Here is a 24,709-nt window from a genome sequence, read left to right as displayed (position 1 = left end):
ACCACTGTGCCTCCTAGAGTTGTGCAGGACAGCTATGCAGGACACAAGCCCCTGAATTCATCGTCCTCTCCTCCTGGAAGGCTATGACATTTTTGTTTATTTTTTTCCTTACCATTAGGGATTACATGATCCTGTTCTAAGAGGCTTGGGGGAGAAAGAAAAAAATAGATAAAAGCAGAAAGTGGTAAAAAAAAACATCAATTATACCCCACCAAAGGGTTTTTTTTTTCTTCTAAAATGTAAATCTTACCTGGTCCTTTGCCTGTGTCAGACCCATAAAGGCTCCTGGACATCAAAAAGATCAAGACCAAACATCTAGGCAGGTGTTAAGATCCCTCAGGGATTGGTCCCCATCTCTTTCTCCAAAACCTCTTGCTCCTGCTCCCCTAGATGCCCTGATGGTCCTTCGCCCATCACTTGTGGATTTCCAAGTGCAGCAGAGGGTTCCCTGCATCGGGTATGTGCTGTCCCCTGGCCTGGACTGACTGCCACCATCTAGTTTCCCTGGAACATTCTCCTTGCCCTGTACAAGGCAGTAGAAAGGTAATTAAACATCTGGGGTCTGGCTGAGGCAAGTCTGAGTCCTGGTCCTGATATTTAGCAGCCGCCTACTATGAGGAAGGCATAGCACCTCCTCATAGGATCATTGCAAAGATTCAATGGCATAAGTACATGTAAAGGACCCATGCCCACACACAGTAGGTACTCAATAACTGTTAATCCCACCACCCTCTTTCCATTTTTACTCACACAAGGTAAATTATTGCTCTCCTCTTGTTTTCTTAAACGGCTTTTCACTCTGTAAGAGAAAGGTGTGCTCAGAAGCAACCAGAGAACAAAGGGAAGTTCCAAGCTCAGGAGCTATGCCCTAACCCCACCACTCATCTGTAAAAACTGTCATTCCTGGGATGATTTCTGAGGCCCCTTTCAGCTCTCAAAATATTATGCTTTAGAAAGCCGAGAATATTTAATGGTCCAGGGGTCATTAGTACACAGGTTGTGATAAAATGGCAGGTAGTAAAAAAGGCGGAAATCAACTAGTCACTAGTCTAATAGAACCATTCCTAAAATAAGGGCCATTCCTAAAATAATAAGCCCTTTGGAGTGAAGATCCAAAGGGTTCTCCTATGAGTGGTGCATAATCTTAAATGTGCACATTTTTTTAATGACACGTACTTTGTCTACACAACTGCCTTTCTTCTCATTTGCACCAGAATTTGGTGTTCTAGGATTCTGAAAAAGCCAGTTAAGTTAATTCAGGATAAGCAAAGTATTACTATTTTGAGATCTGGTGCTAATCCTGACCATAATGAATTTTTGTTTTCAGGTACAGAAACATGAGCATGATATCAGGTATCTAAATACCAAAAGAGTATTTATAAGTAAGTTCACCTAAAAGGTTGAAAGAGTATAAGAGTAACTACCTTTTGACATGCTGACAGAAACAGGTAGGTCTAGGTATATGATGTGGAGGCCTCTCCCCTTGGCACCAACAGGCCAGTATACTGACACATGCATGCGTACCATAGGGCAGCTGCTGTGGCATAGACAACTGAAACCTGCTCTAGAAGTTCCATTTACCCACAATCAAAACTACCACAATATCATTAAGGGTTGTGGAGTTGGTTGCCAGGGTGGGACAGGTTCAGAATCTGTGGCTGACTCTCGATGTGGTGAGTGGGGTTGGGAGGACTTTTCCTGGTAGAAGCAGTTCCATCTTAGTCAATAACCACCAGTCTGGTTTAGACCCCAGGAGGCCTCCAGAGAGTGTTAGCCACCCTAGATTTGGCTACGTTAGATATGACTACCAACCTTTGAATTTAACTTTCACTGGCAAAAAGAGTCTGTGTGTTAAAAAATGGGCATGAGTGAGCAATATACACTGATGATACAGTGAGGTCCACATGTAATTTAAGAGTTAGAACCATTTAAATGAACTTAAATCAACCATATGTTCCCAATTACAATGTCCACAATGATAATTTGGTCTGTTTTCTTTGAATTCAAGAAAGCCTTGTTGGGAATCACTGGGTCTCTTTAAAAAAGCTGACCACGGATTTGAATTTATGTCCTTTTTTTTGCTCTTAGTAAATGTTATTGGGCAAACAGACCTTCCACAGCATTGCATTGACTTTAGAACTTCTGGAAGGGTCAGAGTGTGCCTACATAGATACTCATTTTGTCAGATAATTGGGTTTCTCTCACTGAAAAGTAAAAGGTAGGATCAATCCAGACTGACTCATCTTTACTCTTTTTGTCCTTGTGAACCTGTTACTCACCTTACTCCAATTATACTGACCAAATTTTGACACTTTGTTGACAACAATCAACATTTTCTCATTTAATGAATTCAATGAATGGTTAATATATGCAAACCACAGTGCTTTGTACCAAGAGAAGTGGAACAAGAGTAAGAGATAAAAAGCACCTAAATACTGAAAATAGAAGAAAAAAAGTTAAGTGCCATAGAGAACGGAAGATAAAGTGATTTGCTAATTGTGTCTCTCAGGGGTTGAGAGCATCCAGCTTTCAACTGCCATTTTTCAAGGCTCCGGATATCATAAAAAACAAAAACAAAAACTCCCAAGAACTGCTGAAACATGGTTACAACAGTTGAGTTAGAGTTCATGTTTAAGAATTGAAAACTTTATACAAAAAGCATATTATATGTTTGCAAGAAAATCAGAGGATTCACAAACAGGATGTAATTCAGAGAGTGGAGATGGCATGTTTGAAGACAGAGCCCCAAGTTATAAACTGACTGGTGAGCAGTTTCTTCCTGTGCCCACTTGAAGGTTATGTCAATGTCGTCTACCTTAGCCTCTTCCCAAGAGTGAGGGCAGGAGCAGCGGGCCCTCCTGTGCCTGGCTGCTCCACTTCCCTTCCCAAGCGCTACCTGGGCAGAACTTGGAGGCCAGCTGACATGGAGTCTAGGACAGACTACAATGACCAAGTGTGCATTCTCTGAATTGGTCTTAGAGGATGGCAGGGAATAATTTGCCTTGAAGGATCTTCCAGGAAAGTTATAGATACAGTCAGCAGGTCTTTGATAGAGGATTTTAAAAACATCCACAAAGTGTTCATCACTGTGTTGCAAAGCCAGAGGAGGACAATACTGGCAAGGGTTAATGTTGGCAGCCAGAGTGGAGCTGTGGATGTTAGTGAGGTCCCTCCCAACAACAGGCACTGGGTGACGGAGGCCTTGAGCTTGACTATTAAAATGGAAGTTAGATAAGATCCACAGGTATGATCATGCAGGCAGGGTGCCAGCACATAGAAGACAGACAATAAGGAACTGTTTCACTCATACACAGGCATTTAGTGAATTCCTTGTTATGAATGGATCCAGTTCCCATCAGGCTTTGCCAGTACGACTCAACTGAGATCATTCCCTTTGCTGTCACCAAGATGCAAGCTACTATATCCAACAGTACTGCCCAGGCTTCATCTTAATTGACTAGCAGCAGTTTTTAAAACAGACGATCAGACCTTTCTTTGAATGCTTTTATCTTTTGCTTCTAGGACACTAGGTAGATGATTCTCCCTGGCCACTCCCTCTCCGTGTCCTTTCTGAGTCCTCTTGTCTTTCCCACCTCTCAACAGGAGTGCTCTGGGGCTCAGTTCTGCCCCCCTTCCTACCACTGTCTCTACTCCTTGCCTTGGAGATCTCACCTGGGTGCAGGGCTCTAAGTACCATATGCTGATGATTCTCAAATGTGTATCCATAGCCTAGACCTCTCTGATCTGTTCACCCAGCTGCTTACTTGACATTGCCACTTCAATATTAAGAAACAATTTGAACTTACTAAGCTCAATGCCCTATATATGTGCACCTCCTGTAGTTTTCCTCAATTGTAGAAAACGGCAACTCCATCCTTCCTGTTGCTCAGCCAAAAATCCTGAAGTCAGGATTGACTTTTTAAATTTTTTCTCATACATTATACCCATCCCATTAGCAGACATTATTGGTTTATACCTTCAAAATATATTCAGAATACGACCAGTTTGCACTACTGTTTCCACAAGGTCCAATCACCATTACCCCTTGCTTGGATCCCTTACATTTTCTCTGGTCTCCCCTGGCTTCTCCCAAGGCTTCTACTCTTGGCCACTGTAGTCCTCATTCTCAATGCCAGATTAGTCTTTCCAAAAATGTAAGTTGGATCATGTCACTCTTCCTAGAATCCTCTGATGGCTTTCCAGCTCTTAGGGGCTAAATGTTGTCCCACACCCCCAAATTCATATGTTCAAGCCCTAACCCCTGATATCTCAGAATATGACTATTTGGAGATAAGGCCTTTAGATAAAATGAGGCCACTAGGATGGGCCCTAATCCAATCTTAACAGTTGTCTCATAAGAGACATGAGGACAAACAGAGAGGCCCCAGAGATGGACATATACAAAGGAAAGACCATTTGGAGAGGCAGTGAGCAGACAGCCATCTGCAAGCCGAGGAGAGAGTCCTGAGAGGAAACCAACCTGCCAACACCTTGGTCTTCAACTTCCAGGCTCCAAAACTGTGAGAAAATAAATTTCTGTTGCTTAAGCCACCCAGTCTTTTTTTGTTGTTGTTATGGCAACACTACCAGATGATATAACATCCCTTTTGGAGCCAAAGTCTTTTTTACAGTGGCCAGCAAACTTCACTGTATAAATTTCCTATTGCTGCTGTAATAAGTTACTGTAAGTTTAGTTGCTTTAAACAACACCAATTTATCTTACAGTTTTAGAAGTCAAAGTCATCTTACTGGGCTGAAATCAAGGTGTTGGGAGGGTTTTATTCCTCCTGTAGGCTCTAAGAGAAAATCTGTCCCTTGCCTTTTCCTCCATCTTCAAAGTCAGTGACTACATCTCTCTGACTTCTGCTTCTATTGTCCCATCTCCTCTGACACTCTGACTTCCTCTTTCACATATAAGGACCTTTATGTTTACATGGGGCCCAGCTAGATAATCCAGGATAATCTCCCTGCCTCAAGTCAGCTGTTTAGAAATTGCAGATAATTCCATCTGCAATCTTAATTTCCTCTTGGCAAGTAACAGAACATGGTCACAGGGTCCAGGGATTAGGATATGGACCTCTTTGGGGACCGTTATTCTGCCAACCACATTTATTGTATCTGTTACTTCTCTGAGCTCATCTCCCACCACTCTAGCCTCACTTTCTCCATTCCAACCACATGGGCCTCTTTGCTTTCCTGAAATAGGCCAGATGTGCCAAGCAAGTTCCCACTCACAGCCTTTGAACTTGCTGCTTCCTCTGCCAGGAGTACTTGGCCCAGACGTCAGTGTGGTTTCTGCTGTCCTCTTTACAGAGGGACTTTCCCTGATGTCCATACATAAATAACTGTAAGCTCCAAGAAAGCAGAGCCTTTGTTGTGTTCACTGCCGTTTTCCACACCTGAAACACTGTTTAGCAACTAATAGATGCTCAGTAAATATTTTCCAAATAAGTAAACAAATGGAATACAAAGACTCATGGAAGACATAAAACTAAGTTAAATTTCTGAGTTTATAAAATGTGGGCAAAATTTTAACTATATAAGAAAACATAGAGTTATAATTTATATAAAATCTTAGACACAGGAAAGTAATCAGTAAAAGGATAAACACTACCAATGGGAGGCTCTTTGCCTGTGACAGGAATCAGGAATTGTACCCTTTTAGGGAAATGGTTATCAGGGCACCTCAGATGAGAGCTCATTTGTGGTCATTTTGAATGCTGTGGGTACAATGGGCCATAGAAGCTATATGTAGGATCTGAGGTTAGGAGGAAATTGCAGTAGGTTCTGGCAATTCTCTGACCTTCTTGGCAGGAATTAGTTCAAGTCAGGCAAGGGTGTAAAGGCCAAGGAGAAAGATTGTTGTATTCACATACTTCATTCCCAACCCAACAGGCGTGCAAATACTTACTTTGGGGAGACAGCAGTTTCTGTTGTTGGTTGGACATGATTTTGTTTTTTTGAAGCTGGAAGAAGAGTTAGACTGAAAGGAAAAAATAAATAGCAAAAAAGGAGAAAAATGGAAATTAAGAAGCCTGTTTTAGTACTCCCAGATGAGGTAGATCAGCACAGAGACCCAAAATTGAAATACATGGCTGACAACAGTCTTTTTGCAACCTCAGGCTGAATGCCTAGGCACTTGTTCACTGTTCTGGGGGGTCCCTGGGTTGGCAGCACAGGTTGTCCTCCAGTTCCCAAAGCTCTTCATCCCACATGGAGGGGTAGCTGCCATGGTCCCTTTGGTTGGAACCCCCGCTTTCTCTGCTCAACTAACTCTGAGACACTCTCATTTAAAGCGACACTAAACCTAGGCAGGACTGGCAAGAGCAATGTGCAGCTAACAGGCTGGCAGGTAAAGCTGTGCAAAGCTAGGCTTTCTAGCCCTCTTGGGATTTTTGCTACCAAATTGGTTTGAAAATCTTGTGAAAGAAAGAAGCCTGTAGATGGACCCCAAGCCTCCAGGCCATAGTCTATCCTTACTGGGGCTTCCCTGTGGAGGTCTTTCTTGGTGGCTGAGGTGTCTTGATTAGCTTCCGTGGTCCCAAGTTGCAAGGGTCCCAGCAGGTGCAGTAGACGAGAGGGCTGGGGTACATGGCAGGAATATGGAGCTGTCTTGGCTTCTAGGTCAGGAGGCCCTTGATGAATTATGGGGGGAAAACAGAGAGTTACACCAATTAGAGTCAAAGCAACAATATTTAGAGACAAATTGGGAAGAACCCAGGGAAATCCCAAAGCACAGATGGTAGATTCTGGAAGCTGTTGATCTGGTACAGCGAGGGTCTTGACTACAGAATCACACTTCATCCTTTGCCACCCAGAAGGTTTGACTTGAAAGCATTAAAACTTGCCATAACTGACTGCTTACTGTGAGCCAGGCACACAAAAAGTGGTCAATTATTTTTATTCCAATTTTGCAGATGAGGGTAATGAGGATCAGGGAGGTCATGGAGGTAGCAAGTTGCAGAGTTGGGAACAAACATAAGTCTGCCTGACTCCTAAGCCCTTGCTCTTCCATCAGGTCACACTAGCTCTCTAGAGAGTAAAGAGAAATTCTTACAGCAGGTTCTGCACAGAACTTTCTAGAAAATTAGTTCTGTTACTCAAATTAAACTGGGCCTCCCAGTTTTTTATTCCTGGCTCCCTGCCTGAATTACAGTCAAAACTCTTCCTTCTTGGCTCCATAAAAATAAAAACAAAGATCCCTATAAATTGGTATGAAAGACAACTACCAGATAAACATGATCACACTTGTTTATCTTTTTCTTTCCAGAATCCCACTAAAATCAGAGTTCAGGATTAAAAGAGGGTTAATCTCATCAACACAAAGAGAATGAGAGAGGAGACAATATTGCCCAAGTGACGTCAATGCACGTTTGGCACAATAACCTCCTCACTTCGCATACCATAAAATGCTATAGCCTATGTATATGAACTAGAAGGAACCAGATTCCATGTGCAAGACCCCAAGACTCAGAACTTGACACCAGTAGATCGTCTAATAATACTGATAGGCATTTCACAGATCTGTTGGAGCCTGTGGTAGGTCAAATAGTGCTCCTTCCCCCTCTAAACAACCATGTTCTAATCCCTGGAACCTGTGAATATATATATATTTGTTCCAAAGGAGCTTTACAGCTGTGATTAAGTGAAAGATCTTGAGATGGAGAGATTATCTGGATTATTAATGCGAGCCCAAGCTAATCACAAGCATCCTTATAAAAGGACAGTGGGAGAGTTAATCAGAAAATGTTCAGGTAGAAGTGATCTAGAAAGGGTCATGAGCCAAGGAAAGTGGTCAGCATTTAGAAAACTGGAAAAAGAAAATGATTCTTCCCTAGAGCTTATAGAAGGAACAAAGTTTTGTCAACACCTTGATCTGATTTATAACAATAAACCAGTGCTGCAAATTACCACTAAATCTGTGGTAATTTGTCACAAAGCATTTGCAATAAAAACCCAGAAAATTTAGCAATAGAAACATAGGTTTCATAGAAACCTAAGAAAAAAATTATATAATTACTCCAGGTAAAAAACTGTATAAGAAAGCAGATATAATCATAGCAAGGTACATACACACATATATTTATGTAAACATAAACTGATTTAACAAAAAAGTAAATTGTGACTGTAATTGGTGGGAGGGCAATGGCAGGAGAATGAATATGTGAAATCCTCATCTACCACAGCAGGAAGTCAATAGAGAATGTTTAAAATTGAAAAATTAACAAACAGAGACAAATTATTTAGAAGCATGAAGTTCCAAAAGAAATAGCGAAAAGAGTTGAAAATAACTGTCTCTAGGAAATCTCTAGAAAGCACACTGAGGAACATAACCAAGAAGAGGGGTGGGAAGAAATTGTAACATTTCATTAGTGAATTTTTAACACGATTTGATTTTTGAATGTCTGTGGATTATTTGATAAAAATTAACACCCAAAATGCTATGAGACCCAAGCGACCATCAGAAGCATTACGTCAACAGATTTAACTAAAATTTCTGTCAGTGACTGGTTTTCATTAGTTCACTGAAATAAATTTGCCTAAGAATCAGCTGAAAAATGAAAGAAACCTTTTTTTCTAATGTAACTGATGCTTGAGAAACCTAGTTAGAGCTAAATGGGACCATAACATTAAATCCATTTTTACAGATGAGGAAACTCAGACTCAAAGTCATGAAGTGACTCTGGGACACCTACACATGCTCACTTAAGAGCACAAATACAGCTCCTGCTGTGAGTACCATGCTAGATGCTGGGGATATCAAACATTTGCACCTTGCCTTCGGAAAGTGTGCAGGTACTAGGGTCGTCTCAGGAAGGGAACTGAGTGAGCTGTGGAGCCAGGACAAGAGATAATACCTTGAAGAAAGGTAGGATGTGCACATGGTCTGAGCCCAGGGTCGGTGTGGAGTGGAGATTAGGGCTAGAAAGGAGGCCAAGAGGCTGGATAAACAGCAAAGACCTAAACCCCAGGTGACAAGGCCGCCTTACCTGTTTGTGCTCCCTTGTGTTTGGGGCCCTAGCCAGGAGATCTTAGGGAGAGGAGGTCAGGGAAGCAGACGGGGTGCAGCACCCCAGGCTAGAAGACAGTGCCACAGGGGTTAGAATTGGGGTGACAATCTGAAAGGAGGATGCAGCACTAGCAAGAGTAGCTTTGCTTCTGCTTAGGACGTGGTATCTGCTTTTTGTGAGGACGGGCCAATGCTGAGGCAGAAGTGACAGGCGAAGGCAGGCCAGCTCCCAGCAACCAATTGCCCTCCCTCTTCCATTCCTGCCTGTCCGGACTGTACCATTCTTGAAGGCGTGGATTTTGCCATGTCATTCTGTGCCCCCACGGGGACTGGCAAAACAACTTGTACAAAACGCCTATTTGATAAATATTTGTTGCTGGATTATAAACTGGGTGATTATAACCACAGGGACCAGCTCAACGAGGAGAAAATGATCCACAGATGAAACTGCAAAAACGTAACGGTCATTACAATATTATAGATAATATTAAAAATTAAAATTAAAATTAACGCCAGAGGACCACAGGCGCCGTAGAGACCTCGGGACCGCCCACATCCGATGTGGCGGCGGCTGTGAGCGGCGCCTAGCAGAACCTGCGGATACAACTGAAGCAGCGCCTGCGGGCCATGCGCATCAAGGAGGGGCTGCTTCAGTACCCACTCTTGACACTTAAAGTCCAGGGACTGTCGCAGACACCTAACCTACGACCAGAACGGGGAACTCGCCTCTGGCCGCCGGGTTCAGCCTTGCGAGTCTGCGCAGGCGCAGAGCTGCGGCGCGCGCACGTCTTCCCCTGCGCCCACGTCGCGTACGTTTCCCTCGCGCGCCAGTGTTTCGGAGCGCCTTGGAATCCCTGAGGGACCGTGTCCGTTGGGTAGGCATCCCTGAGCGTGAGCCGGCTAGTGGGAGGGCGGGGTGGGTACGCCCCCCTTCAAGGGAGAGTGGTGTGATGAAGGGTGGCAAAAAAATTTTAAAGCTAAAATGTTACAATCAATGGAGTTTTTTACATAGATTTTATTTGACCACTTGAGAGCCTGTGGAAACATGAAGAAATGCTCATGCACAAAGCTATAAGATGGTATGTATGCAGTGAATACAATTATGTAAAAGTATGTACCTACACGAAAAAGGGTTAGGGAAGAATATATTTTAAAATGGCAATTAAATTGGGCCAGAATGTCAGGATTATGATTTTCTTCCTCCACAACATTGTTTACTAAAATTTTTTTTGAGCATTGGAGTCGGGTGGAACCGACTTTGCATATAGGTTCCTCTGCTTACCAGCTCTGGGACCTGAAGAAATTAACTTTCAGTTTCCTGACTCGGTTTGCTCATCTGTAAAATGGGAGTACAGTCCTCCCTTGGCAGTCCTGCACACGAAATGAGACCATGTCATCAAAGTTCCTGGCACACTGCCTTGCACATATTAGGTTCTCAGAAACTGGTAACTGAGTTTAGGAATATAATGAACCTCAGTGGTATTTTGTTTATGGAAGCTTTCCTTTCTAACTTTTGGGGGAGAATAGGTTTACTTTCTCTGTGAGTTAAATAGGCTGATTGTAAAGAAAATTATAATCCTAAGGAAGTAAATACTAACACCTAGAAAAGACCACTGGAGATATTTTGGTTAGGGTCTTCTAGAATGTTCTCTAGTCTAAAGAAATAGATTTACAAAATTGTCCATAAACAGGAACAGAATCTACTTAAATTGTAGTAATCTTTTTAAAAATTATGTCATGAGGTTCTTTGAATGTCACTATACATATATTATCTTTAAACATGATTACTGTGGAGTGACTTTTTAAATATACAAAAATAGAGAAGAGAGTATAATGAATTCATCAGTCACCTAGCTTCAGCAGTTAGAAGTTAAATTTGTAACTAATCTCATTCATATAGCCCACCTCTCCAACACCATCTTATTTTAAAGTAAATTTAAAGCAAATCTATAATTTAAATTATACTTAAAATCTTTAAAGCAAGTGTATGATTTGTTTCTATATCATCATGACAATTTCTGTTTTATTTACACATTTTCCTTTTAAATTTATTTTTTATATTTTTGGTAATTTTTTCTTTGCTTTTTTTTTTGTTTTGTATTTTTCTCCATTTACATTTTTTAACCAGTTTTGTTTTGAAAGTTTTGTTTCCTTTTTTTCCTATTATAAACTATGCCATGGTGTGTATTCATTTGCTCAAAAAGTAAAGGCCTCTCCCTCCAAACACCCATGAGTATGATACTCAGAATATTTAATAACCAGTAAGACAAAGTTATCAAATAATCAAAATAGACATGGGCTACAAGGCTGGAAGAGGGTCCTGGAGGACTCCACTTCTACCTCATATGCTAGGCATTAACCTCTTAGTTATGGGGGTGAGGAGTCATGAGGAAGTCTGGGGGTGCCAGGAGGAGGAGTCGGGCAACCCTGGAGGACATTTGAGGGCCTTGGACAATGTATACTTATAATCAGAATGGCAGTATTTCAGTATTTCGATAATGTGCACACCAGCTAAACATCAGCCTTTGATTTTATGTACTCTACCAAGAAGTAACCACTGTTAGTTTTTTTTAGTATCCTTCCAGGAATTATATATATAATGTACATATAAAGTCTTTAACATTTTTACATAAATTAGCATACTTTACACCTTATGGCATGCCTGGTTCTTTTTGCATAAGAGGTTATCTGGTAGATGTTTCCATATTAGCATAGATAGATCTAATACATTCACAGTGATGGATATTGCATTGTATGGCTCTAAGATTACAGGGATGTGTGTGCACGCATGCATGATGTGATTTAGGGTTCTTTTTTCTCCCCATTATTTTCCTGCCTCTTCCTGATGGTTTTACCTGTGGCTGAGTGGACTGAATGTGCCACCTGGTGGTTATCAGTGAGCCAGCCAAGTCTTCAGTAAGGTCACTGGTTAGTATTAATAATCAGAAAAAAATAATTATATAAAACATCTTTTCCAAAGAGCTTACCTTGGACTGCCCAAAGATTTGTTTTTCCCATATGGTTTCTTCCCACATCCAGAGTCTTAAAGACACCATAATGGTATAAAGAAATGGTTTTCCATCAACACAAAATCAGAATTCATTTTAGCTCAAATCCAGAAGTTCCAGAATTTAAGACTCTAGTGGTCGTTCCAAGTGATTGAAATTCCAAAGCAGAAATTGCAGAGTATGTGTAGAAAGACAGACTTCCAGTGAATCCAGTCACAAGCTTTTACAAAGGCTGAATTGGCATGAACACAAATGTCCTTTCAAAAGACAATCTAGTTTGAGTCTTCAATATTGCAATGAAAGTCAAAGCAGGGGAGAAAGTCACTCATCTAGTCAGACTTTCTTGAGATGGGCCTTGAGTTGTGAGGTTAGCCCTTGGTAGAAGGTTGGCAAAGGTTTGTTTCTTTTATTGCTATGGAAACAGAATGGCGGCACCTCATTTGCTCAGGCATTCTGCTCTTATAGAGAGAAGACTGGACGAGCATTCTCGAAGACATAGGACAAAACACACTTAAGCTATACTTTCAGAGGAAATAGAATTAAGCAGCACTCCTAGGCTTAATTGGCCTATGGCAGTAGAATGCCACATAGAATTGCCACATAGAATCCGTGATGGACTTTAAGCTTCTGTCATTTGCCCACAGAAACCTAAAACTCTAAAGTGGGCACTTTCATCCTTGAATTTCAGGCTTTGAAATCTGTAAAAGTGCAAATCTCCAAGAGTAGGAGTCTTTCAGTTGCTGGGAGTTCAGACTTTTTTTCCCTAAATAAGGCTGTTTTTTTCTCATTGTAGGAGAAAATACTTATAGACCAATGACTTTCATTATATTTTACTGAAACTCACTGTAGGAAATATATTTTACATACTTTGTAATAAAAAGTTGTATGAAATAATACGCTTATTTTATACTATTCTCATCTATTCTCTTTTAAAATGAAAGCTGATTATAAATCCACTAGATTAATTTCATAATCTACTGATGAGTTACAACCCATAGTGTGTAAACATTGTTTATAAATCCATCCATTCATTCTACTCCATATTATTATTTACTGCATAAATAATATGCAGGTGTGGGAATACACGAGGTCTGTCTGGAAAAAGTCCAGTTGAATGGACTGGAATGCGTATGTGTGAACAATGATGACGTCACTGTACCAGTCAGTGGGGGCAATAATTGCTATTGAGTGACCATGTGTACTCTGTGGCTGTGGCATTGAAAAATGACTGAGTGACTAGAACAATGAATCTGCATCAAATTTTGCCATAGCTTGCACATTTCCCTGCAGAAAGAAGGCTGCAGCTATGGGCACCTGATGATGGGCAACTGGTGACTGGCAGCTTCATTACAACAGTGTTCTCAGTCATGAAACTCGATGGAGTTTTTTGTTGAACATTAAATCACCAAGGTGACTCAGTCCCCCTACCACCTAGATTTACCACCCTGTGACTTCTGGCTTTTCCCAAACTAAAATCATCTTTGAAAGGGAAAGAGATTTCAGACCATCGATGAAGTTCGGAACAATGCAATGCGGCAGCTGATGGTGATTGGGAGAACTGTGTGAGGTCCCAAGGTGCCTACTTTGAAGGAGACCGAGGCATTGTTGTCCTTTGTACAATGTTTCTTGTAACTTCTTCAGTAAATTGCCGCAGCCCGCTGCAGCAAGGGTGGTCGCGAGGTGAGGCGAGGGACTTAAAAGAATGGAGAGGACCAAATGCTCTGCTGGCAAATGGCAACTTTATTCAAGGAACAGCTGTCTTATATACAAACTGCTAACGCCTGAAGCAAGACCGCAAGGAACTAGAAACAATGTTGTTTCTCAAAGTTCGTGCACTCCCTTAAGTTATCAAAAGGGCAAGATGTTCTCATAACCGTCTTGGAACATGACACCTATGCCAAAATCTTGTTATATCCTTCAAGGCTGGGAACGAGAAGGTTAGGAAAATGTCAAGGTACCCGCCGGCTCCAGGGACCAGAAACCAAGTTCATCCACCATTTTCACAGTGGAGAACTCTGTCCTTGATCCCCTGTGGCCTAGCAGGCCCCCACAGTAAATGTCTCTACTTTTCATAGCACGTGGCTGGATACTTTCTGGACAGATCTTGTACATGAGTTTCAGTGCTCCTTAGAGATTAGAGACTAGTTAGGGGAAACACAATAAATTGAATAAAAGCACAATGAAACTTACATTAAGGTCCTTACCAGATGCAATGGGAGTGTATCACAGGAATTTCTCTTCTAATGAGTCTGACACAGTTTTAATCAGAGAGGGGATCTGACTAGTTTTGCATGTTAGAAAGATCATTTTGACTGCAATGTAGAGAAATAATTGGAGGGACCAAAACAGGAGGCAGGGAACCTAGTTTTGTGGTCAAATGAGGTACAAAGGTGGCCTTAAACTAAGGGAGCAGCAGTGGGATGGAAAGTAGAGAGTATGCAACAGGACTTGATGATCAATTGGATGTCAGGGCGAGGGAAAGGAGGCAATGATGATTCCTTGGTTTCTAACTTAAATTGAGTAGATGGTGGTGCCATTTATTGAGACAGGAGAGTCTGGAGGATAAATGGGCTCAGGGGAGTAAGAGCCTCACTTCAGGCTTGAACATGTTGAGTTTCATTGGCAGTGAGACATCCAAGTGGTAAGGTCTATTACATGTTTGGGAATTCCAAAGAAGAATCTGGGATAGATACACTTTAGGAGTTTTCCGAAGTGGGTATTTAAAGCCAAATCTTTGAAGTGGCTTAAATCAAAGAGGTTCGTTAATTTCATGAACTACAAAGTATGGAGGCAGTGCTACCAGAGTTGAGGCATATTCAGCAATGTCATTGAAGAACTGTTTTTTTCCCCATTTTTCTGTTATGCCAACCTCAGTGTGTTGACTTAGGGTAGCCGTGGTTGTGTTGGCAGAGGCAAGTGGCACGAGATGTTAGATGGTGGAGTCAGACTGGACCTTAGTTCAGCAACCTTGGTACTTGAGTTCTGGCTAGGAAAGAATTCAGAGCCAAGACTCAAACTACAAGAGAAAGTTTATTTAGAAAGTCGCAGATGTTGGAGAAGTGAGCAGTAGAAGAAATCGGCTTGGGAAACAAGTTTCTTGCTTGGGAGGCAAGAAAAAGGGGCCCTTGGAGCTTAAGAGGGAAAAAGAGGAGGGGGACAGGAAAGGCATGCTCCCAAGGGGGAAAGCACACTGGGCCTTCTGTCCTAAGGGTTTTTAAGGGTGGTGATTTTAGGGGAGGTCTCAGAGGAGGATCTCAATAGAATGTTCCATCAGCTTTCCAGGTGTGCCCTTTCAGGGCTGCGGTCTCCACTGATTGCTGGGTGCCAAGGGAGGAGGTCATTAGTCAGTGCAGCTGGTCCTGATGGCAGCCACGGCATCACTTGTCTGGTTTTGCTGCTTTTCTGAGCCTAGAGCTAAAACATAGCTGAGGCCTAAATGTTATCCCTAAGGGTTAATGCTTAAGGGAGTAGCTGCGCAAGGGCCCACATGGGAGTGGCATGAGACCACTCGTCTGTCCCATTCCTCCTCCTAGGGGGTCTACCACATGATTAGCAACATGCCAAGGGAGGAGAGGACAGGGGAGGGCCCGAACTGCATAACCAGCTATACGAAAAGTCAGGGGGCCTAAACTGCATGGCCAGCAATATGCTAGGGGAGGAAAGGTTACCCTGGGGGTGAGTTCCCTGTTTTCCCAGTTTTGCCCATTGCTACCCACCCCGGGCTTTCCATTGTGGTGCTCTCCTGTACCTGCTCCATTGTCCTTGCTCTGCTCATGTATGTCTGCCTACCACAACTGCAAGTACCATGAGCAGATTAGATGGAGACAGACTTTAAAGGCTAGAAGGGAAAGATGTTACAAAGAGAATGATGGATAGATTTGACTAGTCATCTAGTCAAATCCATCTCCAGCTGGAGATCAAATATTTACTTTGTGTCTGTTTATTGTTAAACTTTATATTTAAATGCTCTCTTTATGATTTTAAAAGAGTAGGATTTGGGTCTTATGTGATCACTGGCTATAAACAAAGGTGAAGTTTCTGAAGGAAAACCCCAGCCACTTGACTTGGTCAAGGCTTAGCACTAATTAACCACTACTTGGGGATTTTTTTTCTTACTTTACTCATTTTAGACATTAGTACAACTCTGTCAGTTCTAAATGGCAGACAGGAAAGAAATGCAGGCTTTTGGGGGGCTAAGTGTAAACTGCTCTTTGATTGAATTTAGGAACATTTTGGCATTGCATTAAAGGTTCCTTTTTTCCCCAAAGACCCAGAAAGAGGACCATTAATGATTTTGCTAAGGCAAGACAAATACATTTTATGAAATAATACTTTGATTTTTATAATTTGCCTTTTTTTATTTTTTTCTCTAACTAATCTCACATCACCTTTGGTACATTTTCTCATACTTTCTTGAACTGAAGAACAAAACCTTTCATGTTATTGCTGATAACACAGCCTTGTATTTTACAGCATCTTTGCCAAAACTGCACAATAGCATTTGTTCATTTGAAAATTTTATGGCATTTGGCTCTTATTAAAAAAAAAAACTAATGAAAAACAAAACTTGATACTAGCATAACTCAAACTTAATAAAACAGAGATGGAAGTCAATAGGATGCTGAAAGTATCAAATCTTTACCCTCATCAAAAGATTATTGGACTTACTTTGTATATCTACTGAAAATGGTTTGTGAAAGAAAACACAAAGATGCTGGAAGTATCTCTAAATATTTTATCAAAGAAATAGAGACTCATGCTTCCTTTACTCTTCACAAAATGTTCACAATTCTAAATGGATATTAAATGAATTTTAAAAATATACTGCAACTAAATTGTGACAGAGAAGAGAACACCAAATAACATTTCCTATTGGAGTCTACTAAATTTTCAAATTCAGTTTCTTGGAAAGTTTTTAAATAGCTAAAACTTGTTACCAAACTAAAGGGGTCCATTTGCCGGTGTACATCAAAGCCCAGTAAAAAACATGAGCAGGAGTTTCCAGCAAAGAAAGCAAGCTTTATTTTTAGGAGGTGACCCAGGCCCAGAGTCACAGGTGAGCTAATGCTCAAAGACCTGGCTTCTAGGAGATAGGTTATATAGGGGAAAAATAATCATGACGACTAAGGGAGTTACAGTCCTGGTCTCTACGGTTGATCAACACTAGCGTAGGGGGTAGTTGGTCAGTGCTGATGTCAGCCATAGCCTTGCTTAGTCTGGTTTTGCCACTTTTCTAGGCCTAGAGCTGAAACAAAACAGACACCTAGTATTATCTCTAGTTTGATGGAAACCCTTGTCTCTGTGGTCACTCTTGTTCCTAAGACTATTTGATGCTAATCAGAATCTCACTACCCTGAGGGCTTAATGATTAAGGAAGTGGACTTGCAAGGGAGGAGGAAACCATTGAGTCAGATGCTTGATGAGGCCAGTTTGAATGAAAAGGAAAGGGAGAAAATTTCTGCTAAAGAAATGAAACTTCTTTGTGGTTACAGAATGAAGCTTCTTTGTTGATAAACAATACACTGTGGACACCAAGAAAAGAATTGCTTCACACTCCCTCTATTCTGTTTTTTAAAAATATCTTAAGAAAATATAGTAAAGATCTGTTCAGTACTTATGACTATTGTTGGTTTGGTTAATAGAGGTTGTTTTCTGTACAGAAAAAAAAAACTATAATGAAAAGACTTTATGCAGGACTATCTGCAAAAAGAACTGGGACAAATATACAGGAAGACAAATGAAAATTTAAGAAGATACTCATATTTATTATCTGATTTACATTTGACAAAGCAAAGCTGGGTGCCACAAAGAGCTGTTTGACAAAGTCAAGCCCAGATAGCAAACATCAGTATTTCCCCGGCTGCCCCAGAGGGTACTTTGCCACTCCTAGGTAGCTGTGCTGTGCAATGCAATCCACTCAGTAAAGACACTTGCTGCATTTGGAGTATAAGCCTGCAGGCACCCAACATCAAAGGAGTGGACAAACGAACACTCAAGAGCCCTGGTTCAGATGTCAAAAGTCAATGTTAGTAACTAACAAATACTACTAATTATGTACTAGAATGGTCAGAAAAAAATAAAACAGGCTTTGAATACTGTACATAATACACATTCAAGAAGTGGCTCTCATGACCTCTAACTTATTTCTCCCCTTTGACAGAATCTGTTCATTTGTGTCAAATGAAGACATATAGTATAAAACTCTTTTAAAAATTACTTTAACAATGATCATTAACTTTTCCCTAAGATGCATGCCTAAGATTACAGAAGATTTGGGATCATCACAATTCATGAAAACCTCTAATTCTGATCTTAGGAAGGTATCTTTCCCAGTATATCATAGGATACTCAAAAATACCTGCAGTATAATCACTGGAAACCTTAAAGGAGGAATAAAAGATTGGTGTTTCCTATACTGGCATAGTAGTACATACACAGTTGATATAGAAAACCTAAAATGTTAAGGAGGAACTTGCTACAAGGCTCCAGTTCTTCTTACTATGCTTTGCACACAAGTTGTTATAATAGAGATTCTCAGGCCATACGAAAAATGATTTTAGGCGGAAACTTCAGAAAACAGTAAAATCCAATTCAAGATGGAATTCATTTCTAGAGACAAGCATGCAACAGTATACAATGATCAAGTTTCTGGTGGAACGGCAACATCAATTTAAAACTTAAGTTGATTTTCTTTAATCAGATGTGCTTTATTTGGTGTGAATATGCCCTTGCCCTGTCTCCAAATTGATCATTTTAGCACTGATTACAGAAAAGTATACTAATTATATAGAATACTCCAGAATCTTATAGATATTTATATTTATATAATATACATAAATCTGACAATTTAACATTTTGTATTACTCTCTGGCCCTACACTTTACTTCCTGATGTCTTAGAAACTGGCAACAGGAAGATTACTTTCTTAGAGAATAAATAAAAAACTAAGAATCACCTAAAATAAGCACCCCAGAGTTACTTATGAAGTAGAAACTCAGACACCATTTTTTAAAAAGCAAATTGGGATATTATGGAAATATAACATCAGGAATTCTTCTGGCCAATGCCTACCACATTCAGGGACACTTAAATTCACTGATACACCTGATGAAATCTTTTCTAAACATGTATGTGTACCGTCTGCTGACCTCAGCATGACCGAGAGAAGAGAAAAAGGGAGGAGGATACTTTCACTTTCTGTTTTTAAGAAATTTATCTAGAAAAGCTTTGTTAAAAGATTACAAAAAGCATGGAAAACGCAAACATTCTTACCACTACATGAACGTGGGTTTTTCTACCCCTTTGAGCACATAGCTCTTCATGTAGGAAAGGCACCTCAAGAGGAAAGAGGAAGGGAACTCCTTTGACTTGGGAGTAAATATATTGGTGGGAACCAGAGGAGCAAGACTAATTCAGAAAATTCAGTTAAGTAACAACCAAAGATCTGCAAATTAACCACCAAAAAGTCAATGCCTCCCATTTTCAAAAATGAATTAATTAGCCCCTTTCCTCACCTCTCCACCATGCCTTTCACATAATGGTACTCTTCCTGAATGGCCCTGTCGAGATTAAGCCAGGTCAAGCACCCAGAAAACAGATCTATTTCTTCCCAATTCACAGCCAATTTGTCACAAGGCTGAAAACTCATTTCTCAAGGTTCATGTTGTTATTTCACATATTTTGTAAAAAATAAACAAAGAACCAGAGAAAAAGCAAGAGCTTTGACTCTCCCTTTAAAAAGTTCATTCTATAAATTCACAGATACCTAGAAAAAGGCAGATGTGTTTTAATTTTATTTTACATTTAAAACACAAGTCTCAAAGCAAGCACCTGGGTTTTTACTTCAGCTTAAATAAATAAGTTAATGTGCCTGAGAATTTTTGTGCAAATACATGTTATCTTTCATTAAAAATATGCATAGAACACTTTCGAAAAAGCTTAGTTGCAACCAACTTTCCTTATTAAAAAATGTACAGACATACATAGACAATCTCTAATTCCTACTGATTGTACTTCTGATTTAACCCCATCCAGCCTCCAAGGAAATTCAATTATGTTCATACTCCTTGGCCACTACACTTACCAGAAGAAATATTCTGAAAACAAGTTTACTTGATTCTAATTTGCCCGTATTTCCTTCTTAAAATAAATTCCTCCTACCTCCACACATGTTGTGTTTTAGGATGTTGTATAAAAATATAGATTTAAAAAATGAACTTTTGTTAATCACAAGTACAAAAGGAATTTGGGTGGTGTTTGGGCTCCCCGAGATTCAAAGGCCTGAAAACAGAAACCAAAATGAGAGTCTGCACTACTCTGATTTTATGAAAAAAGTAAAATTCCTTGCTTGCTAATGCTGTGAGCTTGCCATTTGATGGAAGTATAATTTAGCAAGACATCAACAGAGAAAACATAAGAGCCACCTCACTGTTGTCTCCGTAACAGACCAAGCTTACTCCAACCTTCCAGAACAGCTTTCTTTCAGCAACAAAGCTGTTCCTTGTCTCTTCCCACCTCCTCCTAACCTGGGTATTCTATGCCTATGCTCACCAAAAAGTAAATGTGCTAGTAAATTAAGTATTCCTGGTGTATTTCAATATTACTTAATTTATTTTCTGGTCACTTTTTATTTTCAAGACAAGAAAACCCAACTGAAGGAGTGTATTAAGTCTTTTTTCCTTTTCTGTCTCCAAATACTCATGACCCATTCATTTATACTTTCAATTTATTAGACCTCATTCATTAAAGCCTCCCTCATCCCAAATGTTTCCAACCTTTCACTTTCCTCTTTCCACATTCACAACCCATCTACAACATTCCTTTTCTGTCCATCAGACCAGACTACCTGTATCAGTGCAAATCTATCCTGCATGTGCTGATTTGTATAAGAGGTCAGTTATCTGCTGAATCTCGGTCCTCCTTCAAGATACCCATTTTGGATGAGGATGTGCAAACTGAGGTGCCAAAGCTACCCATCATGATTGGAAGACTCTGATTCCTTCTCAATCCACTCAATAAATTACTACCTGACTTTAAATAAACAGTAGAGTCTGTTCTTTGAAGACCAATTTCTGCCTCTTGGCTTCTTCCATTTTCCTGGGCATTGGGGGTCTTGATCACTCTGGCTATCCCCAGTCTCTTCAGCCTGTCTACTAAGTTCATCTTCCTTTGGCCAACATCAGGAGGGTTCTGGGAAGGTCTCAAGCCATACATCTCCTGGAGGAATGTTTCAGCTGGTCGGGAGGCCAAAAAATTTTCTGAAAGATGTACTCGAGGCTCAATGGGCAAAGGAGAAGAGCAAGGTGAGTGAGATGGTGAATTTGGAGGTGTGGAAGGGATAGCCAGGGCTTTAGGCAGAGGCTGAAGGAGGGAGTTTGCTGAAACTGGGCTATGGTACACTTTAGCAGAGATGCCTTGCTCTTGTAGAAGTTTGGCCAAGCTCATGGTGCTACTGCAGGTTACAGTGGAATCTCGTCGGTTGGTGATTGATTCACCAATGCTTAGTCTATAGGGCATAGCAGGAGAATTCACCGCCGTGTTTGATGAACTGCTACTGCTACTTCCGCAGGATAATGAAGGGAATCCAGAGCTTTAAAAAAATGCAGGGAAGACAGTTTAAAAATAAAAAGCCATCTCTAAGTCAGTATTTAAGTAATTACAGTAGTTATCCCCAGTAAATATAGAGGAATAGGCCAGTAACTGAACTCTGTGGTAGAGATCTGTGGAATGAAAATTTTGATGTTACTTCAATGACTGGCTAATTATTTGTAATTTGTAACTTAGTTATAAACTTACTGAAACATTTCATAGGATATGAAAGTTTACTATACTCAAATAATCTATTCTTAAGTTCTAACTTTATATAATTATGGGAATATAATTAAATTTTATGACAGAAATCAAAGAAATTTAAATATTAAAGACAGTAACCTCTAGAAATTTTTATTAGTATATCCATTCCAAAAAGTGAAATACTCCAAGAGACAATAACCTATGAGAAAACAATTAACATTTTAGAAAATACAATCTTTCATAATTAAATCAGATGTTCTTCAAAGGAGAAATTGATTTCTTTTTAGTCTTTCAATTTTATATTACTAAGAATAAAGTTCTAATTGCTATATTTTAATTTTCAAGAATATTAATTCCAAAGAGTAATAGTATAAGGATATCATCAAACAAATGTGTCTCAACCTTAACTTAGAACATATGTTTCTGGACAATTAAAACTTAAAGCTTTAACACCTATTAGAATCTTTCTTTTTCTTCTTCTCTTTTTTTTCTAACAAAGAAAAAAATTAAGCAAGAAATGTTGATAGAATGGGGAGGATATTTCTTTAGTCAATTTATCCCCCAATGTTACCATATTTAATAGGTGAACTTTCACTTCAAGAGAAAATACTCAGTATATGAAGATATCAAGATTTTTAAAGGTTATGAACAAAATGCAAGTGTAGAATTACTAAATAAACTTTCCAAAGTACTAACTAGTATAAAATAAGCAAAATACAAACAACTGACTGTTTGGTTAAACTAAAAATCTCTGAACTGATGAGGTCCATACACTGTCCTGTCAGGGTCCCACCTCCTTGTCCCTACTTTACAGTACAATTTGTCTGTTCTTTTCCAAGTTGTACACTTCATATGATGGCAACAACCTGAGTTGAGAGTCCCCTCAGGAACCAATTTTATAAAATTTGTTTTGTTGACTATAAGAACAATGTAGAGAGATTGCAGATATATCTGTTCATTACAGACTTTATTGAGATCACTGGATATCACCCAGATGCTTCCCTAAATAACTGATTTGCTTCTATCTAATAGACACTGTGAATCATAATGTTATTTCCCTCCACACCAGTAGCTGGAAGGTAAAGACTCAAATACAGGGCTCACCTTAGCAAGTATATAAAACTTTATGGTACGATTTTCACACTAGCTTTATTCCTCTATCCATTTTATAGCTTTACTCTTGATTATTCTTTGCTTTATTTTTCTTCTCTCCTTCTAATTAATAGTATCACTACAATGTTATACATATTTTTGAAGACTACCTTAGATTCTATTTGGGAGTTGCTAGGCTAGGAATAGCAGCAATATGGCTTATTAAGTTGAGATTCCTCAACTACATGTTGGAATATCCATGCTCTTGCCTGTGTTGTAAATACTTTGGCCTTGTCTAGAGGGATCTGGCCTTTGCTCTTAGCTTCTGGGAGGTAATCTATGCCATATCTGACAGAAGTGTCTTTTTTTAGGTCGGAGGCTGGCCACAGTAAATCCTGGGGTGGTCTGGACACACCCAACAGTTGTAGGTGGGGGCCTGGCCATGTCAGAAAGATTAACCATGTGAATTAGGGTGGTGGCTTTGGGTGGGTGGACCTGGAAGAAAAGTCAATCATAAAGGTAATCAATTAATCAATCAATCATCCTATGCAATGAAGCGTCAAGCAAAATCTGGACACTGGCTGGCAATACTCTGTGTGAACTATCATATATCAATGCGAGAAGTCATGAATCCTAAGGACAAGGGAAGCTTTGCAAGTGAAACCCTCCCAGACTCTGATCTATGCATCTCTTTCTTTGGCTAATTTTAACCTGTGCCCTTTCTTTGTAATAAACAGTTACCATGAGCGTAACAGCATTCAGTAGGGTTCTGGGTCCTTTTAGCAAATTAATTGAACCAGAGAGTAGTTTTGGGAATCCCATGATCTTGCAGGTGCTGTCAGAATTGAGGACACTCTGGTATGGAGAGGACTGGTTCTTTAATTCCATGATCAATTCTACTGATCACTATGCCTACAGTTTGGCTAACTGTAGGCATAGTCCCTGTTGGGCCATTTACTACCTGTCTGCCCTGCACTAGTCACATGAACTTTCCATGCCTCATTTTCTTTGTTTACACAACACATACTCACTTCCCTTGCCTGCTTCAAAGACTTATAGTGATCAAACAAGAAAATACAGTGTGAAAATATTCTAAAGACAAATTATCACAGAACATTAAAATTCATTAAAATGAAGGTAATTTTTAAAAGAAATTCATAAAAACATAGTTGAGGAAAGAAGTAAAGCCTCAAATTGCCCAGACCTACCTGGGGGTAACCTGAGTGATATCAGAGGGATGTAATATCCTACAGGTGGTGAAGGTGAATGTCAAGTTTGTGCATGACAGACACTTTCCTGGGTTTGAGGTTGCAACTGAAGTAGAGACTTTTAGGGAATCAAACACAAAATTGAAAGACCAGGTTAATAATATAAAAATTTCATTATTATTTATTAATAATACAGCACTTTTCCAGTATCATTTGTACAAAAATCCCCAAGTCTAAAATAAAATATATATAATATTGTATTAGTATTGATTGTTTGCATGTAGCCGAATCCTTCAATGCTTTTAAAAAAAACTAATTTAAAAAGATTACGAATAACTTAGAAATAAGAGAAAAACCCATTCTGAAAAAAAAAAAAAACCATTAACAACCACCACCAAGATCTAGTCATTCAATCTGTTTAACCAAACTACCCACTCCAGTGGTTCTCAAAGTTTACAGACCTTGTTGTAGGAGGCTATAGATCAAAACTACTTTCAAGCATTGCAAAGATACTATTTGCCTTTCCAATTGGGTTGGCATTTGCACTGCTGGTCCAAAAGTAATGTGGGGTAAGACTACTGACTCCTTAGCACAAATCA

At 39.8% G+C, this 24,709-nt stretch overlaps 2 protein-coding genes across 5 annotated transcripts in view; both read right to left on the bottom strand.

The window, feature by feature from the left end:
- FLACC1 (flagellum associated containing coiled-coil domains 1) overlaps positions 1-12,379 on the bottom strand; it is a 35,524-nt gene extending 23,145 nt beyond the window's left edge. For 2 of the 3 annotated variants that reach the window (XM_037043619.1, XM_037043621.1), the window contains exons 1-4: positions 9,271-9,701; positions 6,481-6,635; positions 5,912-5,983; positions 751-799 (exon numbers count right to left, since the gene is read on the bottom strand). In XM_037043619.1, coding sequence (XP_036899514.1) covers positions 751-799; positions 5,912-5,983; positions 6,481-6,593 — 234 coding nt within the window. In that variant the 5' untranslated portion in view covers positions 6,594-6,635; positions 9,271-9,701. Of the gene's footprint in view, positions 1-750; positions 800-5,911; positions 5,984-6,480; positions 6,636-9,270; positions 9,702-11,997 lie in introns of those variants that run through there. The other variant, XM_037043620.1, reaches the window with a different exon arrangement.
- A 5,377-nt stretch (positions 12,380-17,756) lies between these two features.
- TRAK2 (trafficking kinesin protein 2) overlaps positions 17,757-24,709 on the bottom strand; it is a 63,750-nt gene continuing 56,797 nt past the window's right edge. For both annotated transcript variants that reach the window (XM_037043613.1, XM_037043614.1), the window contains exons 15-16: positions 24,111-24,228; positions 17,757-21,607 (exon numbers count right to left, since the gene is read on the bottom strand). In XM_037043613.1, the coding sequence (XP_036899508.1) occupies positions 20,911-21,607; positions 24,111-24,228 (815 nt within the window). In that variant the 3' untranslated portion in view covers positions 17,757-20,910. The remainder of the gene's footprint in view (positions 21,608-24,110; positions 24,229-24,709) is intronic.

This window comes from Sturnira hondurensis, unplaced genomic scaffold (assembly GCF_014824575.4).
Source record: "Sturnira hondurensis isolate 20B ecotype Veracruz unplaced genomic scaffold, ASM1482457v3 Scaffold0004136, whole genome shotgun sequence".
Taxonomy (NCBI): domain Eukaryota; kingdom Metazoa; phylum Chordata; class Mammalia; order Chiroptera; family Phyllostomidae; genus Sturnira; species Sturnira hondurensis.
This window is presented reverse-complemented; position numbering and strand designations above follow the sequence as displayed.